The sequence below is a fragment of the Pelodiscus sinensis genome, chromosome 16, assembly GCF_049634645.1.
Source record: "Pelodiscus sinensis isolate JC-2024 chromosome 16, ASM4963464v1, whole genome shotgun sequence".
Classification (NCBI taxonomy): domain Eukaryota; kingdom Metazoa; phylum Chordata; order Testudines; family Trionychidae; genus Pelodiscus; species Pelodiscus sinensis.
The window spans coordinates 27,343,454-27,354,253 of record NC_134726.1 but is presented as its reverse complement, the minus strand read 5'-3'; the positions used below and the strand labels follow the sequence as shown (position 1 = coordinate 27,354,253).

Here is a 10,800-nt window from a genome sequence, read left to right as displayed (position 1 = left end):
TGGAGTGCTGCTGGCAGTGCCAGTGTACACAGGCTCCATGGGGGACCCAGGGCTCTGCTTCTCAACCCAGCAGCCCCATATGGCACAGGGGGAGCAGCTTTAGAGCTAGCACCAGGGGTGTGATTTTCAGTAGGAAGCAGAGAGCTGGCTCTAGTTGTGACTGAGTGCTGAGGGAGATTAGGGAAAGGCTCCTCAATGCTGCTCCTGGTGCCACTCTGTCCTGGGTCAATAAAGGCGAGTGGAGGTGGCTGTTGTCTGGCTGTGGTTTCTGGGGCATTCATGCACACACCACCTGCCTGCAATGACCAGTGGGTCCAGCTGTGTCCATGCCATGCTGGTGGCCTGCTCACTTCATTGTTCCTGCTGCCTCCTCTCCTGCCCCAGTGTTTCCCCTGTGCCTGTCGTGTATTGTTGTGATGCAGACAGTGCACTCCTTGGGGGCAGGGCTGTCTCTAGTGTAGGTCTGGCTGATGTTGGCACAATGGAGCCCTGATCCTTGACAGGTGCTTGGTACAACTATGATACCAAAAATAAGCCTCCTTGAGCCAAGTAGGGTTTCCAGGTGTCCGGAATTTGCGCCTTACATCCGGTAAAAAAAAATTCAGAAAATATTGGACATCTAAAATGTCTGGAATTTTCTGTTTTTTTCCAAGGCCTTCTGTTTTTTTTCGGGTTCAGTATTTTTTGTGAAACCATCTGGCAACTCTAGAGCCAAGGGGGTCACCAGGCCTGAAGCTGCATGTAACAAACTCTTCCCCCTGCCAGGGGTGTCAAGATTAGAGCAGGGGAAATGACAGTAGAATCCTGATTGTGTAGATTCATTCTGCAGTTCTGTGGAATACACCTAAAAAGGGTAGCAGCGAAATGCTGGTCCTAGTACCAGGGTAGGGCAGTGTGTCCAGTTCCCTCCTCCAACACGTGCCGAGTGACCCTGGGTAAGTCACTTAGGCTGTGTCTAGACTGCAGGGTTTTTCGAAAAAAACTAGCCTTTTTTCGAAAAAACTTCATCTGCGTCTAGACTACAGCCGCGTTCTTTCGAAATTAAATCAAAAGAACGCGGCTTTTCTTTCGACTGTGGTACTCCTCATTTCACGAGGAATAACGCCTTTTTTTGAAAGTGCTCTTTTGAAAAAAGGCGCTATGTAATGCAAACTGTGCTTTTTCGAAAGAGAGCATCCAGACTGCCTGGGTGCTCTCTTTCGAAAAAGCGGCTTGCTTTTTCGAAAGCACTGGTTGCAGTCTAAAACAAAATACAGGACTGTGTAGCACTTTAAAGACTAACAAGATGGTTTATTAGGTGATGAGCTTTTGTGGGCCAGACCCACTTCCTCAGATCAAACAGTGGAAGAAAATAGTCACAACCATATATACCAAAGGATACAATTTAAAAAAATGAACACACATGATGGTTGCAGTCTAGACACTCTTTTTCGAAAGAGGCTTTTTGGAAAGTATCTTTCGAAAAAGCCTCTTTCGAAAGAGGCTTTTTCGAAAGATACTTTCCAAAAAGCCTCTTTCGAAAAAGAGTGTCGAGACTGCAACCATCATTTAATTGCATCTACACAGCACCCTTACCTCGCAATAAGTGATGCAATTTGCATGGCTTGCATAGACTGCAAGCCTCTTTCGAAAGAGGCTTTTTTGAAAGATACTTTCCAAAAAGCCTCTTTCGAAAAAGAGTGTCTAGACTGCAACCATCATTTAATTGCATCTACACAGCACCCTTACCTCGAAATAAGTGATGCAATTTGCATGGCTTATTTCGATCTTATTTCGGAATAGATTCTTTCAAAACTTGGCATTGAATAAAGCGTTCTTCCGAACCACCCCTCATCCCTCGTGTGCAGAGACAGCGGAATTGTAGCGTCAGAAGCAGCTGCACCTCAGAATTCCATACGTAGGGTTTACTGAGCATGCGCACTGGAACGGAGCAGCCGATTTTCCGAGAGTAGCTGTATCTGACAGCCGGGGGTGGTGCAGTTTCTCTTCTGCTCACCAGAGGGCGCTGTCCCGCCGCTGATCGGCTCGTCACCGCCTACGGGCGCGTGTGTCTGTGACGTGGAGGGGGAAGGTTAGCGGCCGCGGGGGCAGTTCCCGCTGCCGGACTCACTGTGGCGACGTAGAGCGAAGCGCGCGGGGGTTGCAGTTCCTCCATCCCTCCGCGCGGGGGCGCGGCACGAGCGGCTGCCAGCGCTCTCCGGAGCCATCGAGTCGTCGGACGGGAGGCGCCGTCCGCGTTTTGGTTCCGGGTCACAGGTTGACAGGCGCAGTTTCCGGTCCTGGTGTAAGGGCCCGGCTTTGAGCGGCGGGTGGGTTCAGCTCAGGTTCTCCCCGCCCCCGCGCTTGTGGTGCAGCGCGGAGGGGGCGTGTCGATGAATGCCCACCTTGCGGGGGGAGGGGCTGGCTGGGGCGGGGTGAAAGGCGGAGGGATCGGAGGTTTGGGTTAGCGATGTGAAAGTGAGCAGGCTGAATGGGGGGAGGGGAGGAGTTGGTGGGGGGGTTGGGTGAATGGCGGGGGGAGGGGAGGAGTTGGCGAGGGGGGTTGGGTGAATGGCGGGGGAGGGGAGGAGTTGGCGAGGGGGGTTGGGTGAATGGCGGGGGGGGGAGGGGAGGAGTTGGGGAGGTTGGATGAATGGCGGGGGGAGGGGAGGAGTTGGTGGGGGGGGTTGGGTGAATGGCGGGGGGAGGGGAGGAGTTGGTGGGGGGGTTGGGTGAATGGCGGGGGAGGGGAGGAGTTGGTGGGGGGGGTTGGGTGAATGGCGGGGGGAGGGGAGGAGTTGGCGAGGGGGGTTGGGTGAATGGCGGGGGAGGGGAGGAGTTGGCGAGGGGGGTTGGGTGAATGGCGGGGGGGGAGGGGAGGAGTTGGGGAGGTTGGATGAATGGCGGGGGGAGGGGAGGAGTTGGTGGGGGGGGTTGGGTGAATGGCGGGGGGAGGGGAGGAGTTGGCGGGGGGGGTTGGGTGAATGGCGGGGGCAGGGGAGGAGTTGGTGGGGGGGAGGGTTGGGTGAATGGCGGGGGAGGGGAGGAGTTGGCGGGGGGGTTGGGTGAATGGCGGGGGAGGGGAGGAGTTGGCGGGGGGGCTTGGGTGAATGGCGGGGGGAGGGGAGGAGTTGGCGGGGGGGCTTGGGTGAATGGCAGGGGGAGGGGAGGAGTTGGCGGGAGGTTGGGTGAATGGCGGGGGGAGGGGAGGAGTTGGCGGGGGATGTTGGGTGAATGGCGGGGGGGTTGGGTGAATGGCGGGGGGAGGGGAGGAGTTGGCGGGGGATGTTGGGTGAATGGCGGGGGGGTTGGGTGAATGGCGGGAGGAGAGGAGGAGTTGGCGGGGGGTTGGGTGAATGGCGGGGGGAGGGAGAAGTTGACGGGGGGGTTGGGTGAATGGCAGGGGAGGGGGAAGTTGATGGGGGTTGGGTGAATGGCGGGGGAGGGGGAAGTTGATGGGGGTTGGGTGAATGGCGGGGGGAGGTGAGGAGTTGGCGGGGGGGTTGAGTGAGTGGCGGGGGGAGGGGTGGAGTTGACGAGTTGACGGGGGGATGTGGGGTGAGTGGCGGGGGGAGGGGAGGAGTTGATGGGGGGATGTTGGGTAAATGGGGGAGGGGAGGAGTTGGCGGGGGGGTTGGGTGAATGGCGGGGGCAGGGGAGGAGTTGGAGGGTGATGTTGGGTGAATGGCGGGGGGTTGGGTGAATGGCGGGGGGAGGGAAGGAGTTGGCAGGGGGATGTTGGGTGAATGGCGGGGGAGGGGAGGAGTTGATGGGATGTTAGATGAATGCTGGGGAAGGGAGGAGAGGCATTAGTGGGGGGAGGGGTTGGATGAATGAGGGTGGTTAACTGAGAGGAGGGTGTGTGGCTCCATCAGTCCCGACCTTGTCCCCCGCCCATCCCTGGTCTCTGCTTCCTGCAGGTGGTGGTGCAGCCCTTGGCAGCATGAATCGCCCGAAGCCCACCACAGTTCGCCGCCCCAGTGCGGTGGCTAAGCCCTCAGGTGAGTCCCAGTCTCCAGCACCAGGGGTGCAAGTCAAGTGGGCAGTGAAAGGGGTCAGGCTTGTCTTGCTCCTGAAGCAGCTTGTGAGACGACTTGGAGGCCCAGTGTGGTGGGTCCCAGCAGGTCGCTACAGTTGAGGGGGAGCCGTAGGCGATTGCCTTGGAAGAGAGAGCGGGGAGGCTCTTGTAGTGCTCCAAGCTAGGCCAGGTGGCCATTGCTCATTGGGACTGTCAGTGCCCATTCCCTACTGCCCCCAGTAGGGTAACTGCTTGTGACTTCCTGCCCTAAGGTGCCAGCCTCCAGGTGAAATCTGCATTGGTTTGTTTCTCTGCATTGGTTTGTCCCAAGGCCTGGAGTGCCAATGGCGCTGGGTGGGTTTATGGCTCAAGAGAGGGGATGGAGGTTTCTGAATTTGTGGTGTCCTCTGTTTTCCTTTTGTAGCTCATCCTCCACCCGGAGATTTTATCGCTTTAGGCTCAAAAGGGCAGGCCAATGACTCCAAAGCTGCAGTCACACTGCTCAAGCCAGCTCCAGCTGGATTGTCTTCTGAGCGTAAACGGGAGGCGTCTGCTGCTTTATCTAGCACATCTGGGCTGACAGGATTGACTAAACGCCCCAAACTTTCCTCCACGCCTCCCCTGAGTGCCCTGGGACGCCTGGCAGAGGCAGCAGTGGCCGAGAAACGGGCCATTTCACCCTCTATAAAGGAACCATCTGTGATCCCAATTGAAGGTAAAACAACATCCTGGTTTTTGCTCAGTGTTTGTGATTGCGAGAGAGGAGGTATAGTAACATCTAGCTCTTCCATGCAGCATTTGAGCTGAGGAACCTTTTCTCTGGGGTTTGTATGATGGTGCTTGGGGAATTCCAGATGCTTCACTGATGCCACTGTTGACATAAGGCCCATGGCTAGTGTAACAGTTGCATCCTCATGTGCTCAGTGCAAAGCAGGGGCACTTTTTCTGCAGGCTTCTCATCCCCCTGATGTAGTTCTGGGGCAGGATTCTGCCTCCTGGATACTCTCTTATCATTCCTCCATCTGGGCACAGTGTTTTACTTTTGGCCATTTTTCCCCCTTCCTCTTTTTATACTGACTGCTCTATGTAATTTTTCACTTCAGTTGCACATCCAATACCAGCACTCAAAAGGACTTGTCCTTGGGAAGTCATTGACCCCATATTACAGCTCTTTGTTTACCTCTTTGTCGTGTAACTGGCATGTTGAGGAGCAACTGTACCTGTTAATGAAAGCTCTAGGGACCTGTATGTTGCATGTCATTTTGCAGAATGTCTTTCTGCATCATCTGCCATAAACCATCTTGTTAGTCTTTAAAGTGCTACATAGTCCTGTATTTTGTTTCAGCTACACCAGACTAACACGGCTACATTTCTATCACTTTTCTGCCCTTGGTGTTCGATATACATTCTAGCAAAAAGAGTGAGAGTGACAAAGCGAAAGAGCTCAAGGAGTACAGGCAAAAGCAGACAGGGGCCTTCAGCAGAGCTTGCATGGGTGGGGGGAAGTGACCAGGACTCGGTTCAGGTATAGGGATCAGTATTGACAGCTGTTTGTGATTCCAGTTGTCCCCACGGTGCTGGTAGATGAGATTGAGGCAGCTGAAGCAGAGGGCAATGATGACCGCATTGAAGGGGTGCTGTGCGGAGCTGCAAAGCAGCTGAAAATTAACAGAGCCAAGCCCGACCCCACGTTGTACTTGAGTCTGATGTATCTGGCAAAAATCAAACCCAATATATTTGCCACAGAAGGGGTGATTGAGGTAAGAGCTGTGTGTGTTTTGCTTAATACATGTGAGATGTTGCTACGCTGTGCTGCCAGCCTCTGAGCACTGGGGGTTCCCAACTCTGACATGCTGGTGCTGAGAGGCGTTGCCAGTCTCTGAGCACAGTGGCATTTGCCGTGCCAGGCATCAGGCTGAATGAATACAGCAGGAACTGTGAGGTGGGCTGCTGTGAGTGTTCTTTCTTTTGTCTCTATTTCCATCCCTTGAGGGTTTGATTTTTGTTTGTCTGACCTCATCCAGGCACTGTGCAGTCTCCTCCGGAGAGATGCCTCCATCAACTTCAAAGCCAAAGGGAACAGCCTGGTGTCTGTCTTGGCCTGTAACCTACTTATGGCAGCTTATGAAGAGGATGAGAACTGGCCGGAGATCTTTGTCAAGGTATGTGGTACCTGAGGAGAGAACAGTCCCGGTCGGTGATGCTATGGTGGGTGGGGAGAGAGGAGCTGACCAAGGTCATTGAGCTTGTCACCAAGTAGGGGAGGGCAGAGTGGTGCTGGAGAGGAACAGAGGGCTTGTTGCTTCTAGCGCTATAGAGGGAGAATGCATCATTGCTGTAGGGAAATGAGGTTGCAGTAGATGGGTAAGAGGCCAGTGGCTGTGTTGGGAGATGAAGTCCCTGTTCTCAAGCAAAGGTTTGCAGCTAGGTTTTCATTCAACACAGAGATGCTGCTGCCTCCCCTGTCTCTCTCTAGCCTTCCTATTCTCCCTATCTCAGAGTATGTCTACACTAGCCCCCTAGTTCGAACTATAGCGCTGGAAGGGACCTTGAGAGGTCATCAAGTCCAGTCCCCTGCCCTCATGGCAGGACCAAGTACCATCCCTGACAGATTTGCCTCAGATCCCTAAGTGCCCCCCCTCAAGGACTGAACTCACAACGCTGGGTTTAGCAGGCCAGTGCTCAAACTACTGAGCTATTCCTCCCCCTCGCTATACTGTCCCCCCTGATTGTGCATATTTGGGTAGTGGTGCTCCTGGCTGTTTCATCCCTGGGGCTTGAACCCGTGATCTCTGGGTCTAAAAGCATGAGATTCTGCTGCTTGATCTACAGAGACGGGTTTGTTAGTTCAGCAGCAGCAGCTGACTTAAGTATTTTGATGTGATCTAGCTACGAAAGGAGACCCATAGTTTAGGGGAAGAAGGGTTTCCTCATGGTTAGGATACTAGCCTGGGGTTCAGTATACCCAGTTTCCTGCCCCCTCACAAATTTCCTGTGTGACCTTAGAGGTGTCTCTTTGGGCCTCAGTTCCCCTCATGCAGTGGGGATAAGCCTGCCCAACCTCACAGGGCTGTGGGGACAGTAAGTACATGAAGGATTGTGAGGTACACATGTATGTCAGTGATCAGGCCATGTAAGTACCAAAGAGTGAGTGATAGATGTCAGCATGGCTCCTGTTATACTCTGCGTCTTGCACTGGCAGGTTTACATCGAGGACTCGCTTGGAGAGCGCATCTGGGTGGACAGCCCTCACTGCAAGACATTTGTGGATAACATCCAGACAGCTTTCAGTACAAAGATGCCCCCGAAGAGCATGCTGTTACATGGGGAAGTTGGGCGCAGTGGAGGTGATCTTAGTGCAGGTAAGTGTATGCCTGAGGAACGGAGATGAGGTGGGAGAGGAGAAGAACCAAGGATATTTTTAGCCTAGTAGCCTGGTAACAGTTCATTAGAGGGGATCTCAGTTGGGGCTTACTTGGATTGGGCAGCATGCTCCTGTTTGGTGAGATGAAGCACCTCACGTTGCTCTGTAGTGCTCACCCATTCCTCGATAGATGCACCGGGGAGGAAGGTCATGTTTGGGAAGGAAATGGATGGGATTTGAATGCTCCTCCTAGCTACTGCAACATGCTGCAAAATCCAGCTAGAAGATTGTGGGGAAGCAGTGGCAAGGTGTGGCTGAACACCAGTGGAGGGATGCTGTAAGAGGACTTCTGGGGAGGAGACTATTGGTGGAACTATGTGAAAGGGAATCCCTCTGTGCTACTGAAAGGGGTGTTGCCGAGGAGTTATGTCAAGTCATGACTGTGCATGGGTCTATGTGTAGGGAGCAGCCCCCACCCCGCCATGGCAGAGGAGGAAGACAGCCAGAGCGAGCTGCTGATTGCAGAGGAGAAGATGAGCCCAGAACAGGAGGGACAGCTTATGCCCAGGTATAGTGCCTCTTCCCTCCCCAACTACCGTGTCTTTAGCACCACTGCTCTCTCTGCTGACTCCTAATTCAGAAAACACTCTCACAAAGCTTATAGCAGGGAGCACCCCAACCAGCTGTCCTATAGAACACCCTCAAGACATGGTCTCCCCAGATACCACACAAACATTGGAATGGTTTGTGTCAATTCCTGGAGACCAGTGTTTAGTTTTCCATGCTGTTGAGTGGCCCATGTGTTCCAGGGCATGGTTATGCGTGAGAGGTTTCAGCAGATAGTAGGTAAAGGAGAAGGGTGGAAGTGAGCCAACTTGGGATTATTGTGCCTCAGATACGATGATCTTGCGGAGAGTGTGGAAGAGTACGTCTTGGACATGCTACGGGACCAGCTCAATCGGCGCCAGCCAATGGATAATGTCTCCAGGAACCTCCTTCGTCTGCTTACGGCTACTTGTGGCTATAAAGAGGTCCGGCTGATGGCTGTTCAGAGGCTTGAAATGTGGTTGCAGAACCCAAAGGTAAGCTTGTGGGAGGCACCTTCTCCTGGCCATCGAGGTTGTAACTAGTATGGAGGCTAGGCCAGTAGGATCAGGCATTTCTGACTTTGATGTCTGTAATAGCTGTTGGTGGTTGACTCTCTTTGGTCTTACTGTGTAGCTGACCAGACCAGCCCAGGACTTGCTAATGTCAGTCTGTATGAACTGCAACACACATGGCTCTGAGGACATGGAGGTCATTTCTAACCTGATCAAAATCCGTCTCAAACCCAAAGTCCTTCTCAACCACTACATGCTGTGTGTCAGGTAAGGAGGTTATGGGGAGTGTGACAATCTGAATGCAGTACCCTGGAGGTGTTCACAAAGGAGCCCGGCTTCTTTTTAAAGAACTGGAAGGGAGGGCAGGTTGAATGCAATCATTTAGAATCCCCTCTTCCAGACACGTTTTGAGTGTCACTGTGTGATTGATTGTCACACAGTCTTTTCTCTGGGACACAGTGTCTTCCTCTCTCAGCTCACGTAACAAAGCATGCAAAGAGACTAGAACTGTGTGCCCAGCAGTAAGAAATGCCCAGTTCGTGGGATGTTCTGCTAACTCAGGATTCCTTCCACAGAGAGCTTCTGAATGCTCACAGGGACAACCTAGGCACCATGGTCAAGTTTGTGATTTTCAATGAACTTTCAAATGCAAGAAATCCCAACAACATGCAGATTCTCTACACAGTGCTACAGCACAGCTCTGAGCTAGCCCCTAAGGTAAGGACTATGACATTATTGCCACACCAAGCAGGACCCTTGTCACAGGTGTCAACACAAGAAGTAGGGGTTGGGTAGCAAGCAGCAATAGTTTATTCTCCACGCTCCATGGAAATTAGACCTGTGGGACGGAGGTTGTTCCTCATGGAGATCTGATTCCAGGAGACATCATACCTTGACTACTGAAGCTGTCCCCTTTGTAAAGAGGATTTCAGGTGACATCCAAACAGGTACCATGAGACTAGGAAGTGCTTGAGATTGCCAGCAACCCAGAATTCTGTCTGTAATTAGTACATGCTCGAGGAGAGTGGCTGAATTGGCTTTTCAGTTCCATAAAGTCTCCTCAATTGCACTGGAGTTTCCTTGATGGTTCCCTGTTTGAAAAGCTGTGTACATGTTTGTGTGAAATAAAGGTGCGTGAGCATTGTCAGACTTCTGAACCCTTTGAATATATGTCTTTGTAATTGGTGGTGCTTTCATCTTAAGGAGAAACACCGCTGGTTGTGGCTCTCCTGTTGGAGTTCCAGAGTGACTTTGTTGTGGCCTGGATGTGGTGATAACACCAGCAAGGACTCAGTGTGTCTGCTTTCTGTCCATTGATGTTGGTGCTGAATATTGGATGCTAGAGGGCTTCTCTTTTATGTCTTCAGTTCCTGGCAATGGTGTTCCAGGATTTGCTGACTAATAAGGATGATTACCTGCGGGCCTCAAGGGCGCTACTACGAGAGATCATCAAACAGACAAAACATGAGATCAACTTCCAGGCTTTCTGCCTAGGGCTCATGCAGGAGCGGAAGGAGGCCCAGTATACAGATATGGAATTCAAGGTATCACTTCATCTTGCTGTATCCCCTCTGCTTCTCATTTCAGCACTCCAGCTGGTGTCCTGAGAGACTCAGAGGCGTTGTCCCTTCCATGATGGCTTGATCCCTCCATATGGCGCTCTTTTGTTCTCCCTCCTGTTCCACATGGCTTATCTACTCTCTTCTCTTGTTTATTACCCCCATGACATTGCTCAGGTGGACATGTTTCAGCCCCAGCAAAGGAGGGGCCAGTGGGACCGGAAGCGGGGTCCCACAGCTAAAGCAGAGGGCCAGGCAGCGAGCCCAGAGTTATAAAATGGCTAAACAAATAACCATCTTAACATCTCTACTCTGGCTGTGGGAACACCTTTGGATGATGGGAGCTCATCCTCTTGATGCAGCTGGGATCTCACTGACAGTAGCGATCTGTTTTTAGGAGCGGTTTGTCATCCATATAACTGACCTTTTGGCTGTCTCCATGATGCTCGGCATCACGGCCCAGGTGAAGGAGGCTGGGATTGCATGGGACAAAGGAGAGAAAAAAAGTAAGCCTCCTAACCTAATTCTTTGGAGCTGGGACATGTGGGATAGAGAACATCCACAAGTGCTGACATTGGGGAAATGTTGTGGGTGGGTGTAGGAGTGGACCCCTAGAATCCTGGCTGGTAGGGAAGAGCTCAGAAACCTGGCTTTTGTATGTTGGAGCAGCTGTGAAATTATAAAATACCCGAGCACCAATTATTTGGGCTAATAGGAAAGCTGCTGTTTGTGCATATCCTTGTCGCAGCCTAGTATTTCTGCTAAAAAGTCCAAGGGTTT

At 52.5% G+C, this 10,800-nt stretch overlaps 1 protein-coding gene across 2 annotated transcripts in view; it reads left to right on the top strand.

Moving 5' to 3' along the window:
• The first annotated feature begins 2,031 nt into the window (after positions 1-2,031).
• INTS1 (integrator complex subunit 1) overlaps positions 2,032-10,800 on the top strand; it is a 41,347-nt gene continuing 32,578 nt past the window's right edge. Inside the window, exons 1-12 of one of the 2 annotated variants that reach the window (XM_075899571.1) lie at positions 2,032-2,309; positions 3,900-3,980; positions 4,422-4,712; positions 5,561-5,757; positions 6,022-6,159; positions 7,200-7,359; positions 7,824-7,929; positions 8,257-8,443; positions 8,583-8,728; positions 9,037-9,178; positions 9,829-10,005; positions 10,418-10,526. In XM_075899571.1, coding sequence (XP_075755686.1) covers positions 3,923-3,980; positions 4,422-4,712; positions 5,561-5,757; positions 6,022-6,159; positions 7,200-7,359; positions 7,824-7,929; positions 8,257-8,443; positions 8,583-8,728; positions 9,037-9,178; positions 9,829-10,005; positions 10,418-10,526 — 1,711 coding nt within the window. In that variant the 5' untranslated portion in view covers positions 2,032-2,309; positions 3,900-3,922. Of the gene's footprint in view, positions 2,310-2,390; positions 2,458-3,899; positions 3,981-4,421; positions 4,713-5,560; positions 5,758-6,021; positions 6,160-7,199; positions 7,360-7,823; positions 7,930-8,256; positions 8,444-8,582; positions 8,729-9,036; positions 9,179-9,828; positions 10,006-10,417; positions 10,527-10,800 lie in introns of those variants that run through there. The other variant, XM_075899572.1, reaches the window with a different exon arrangement.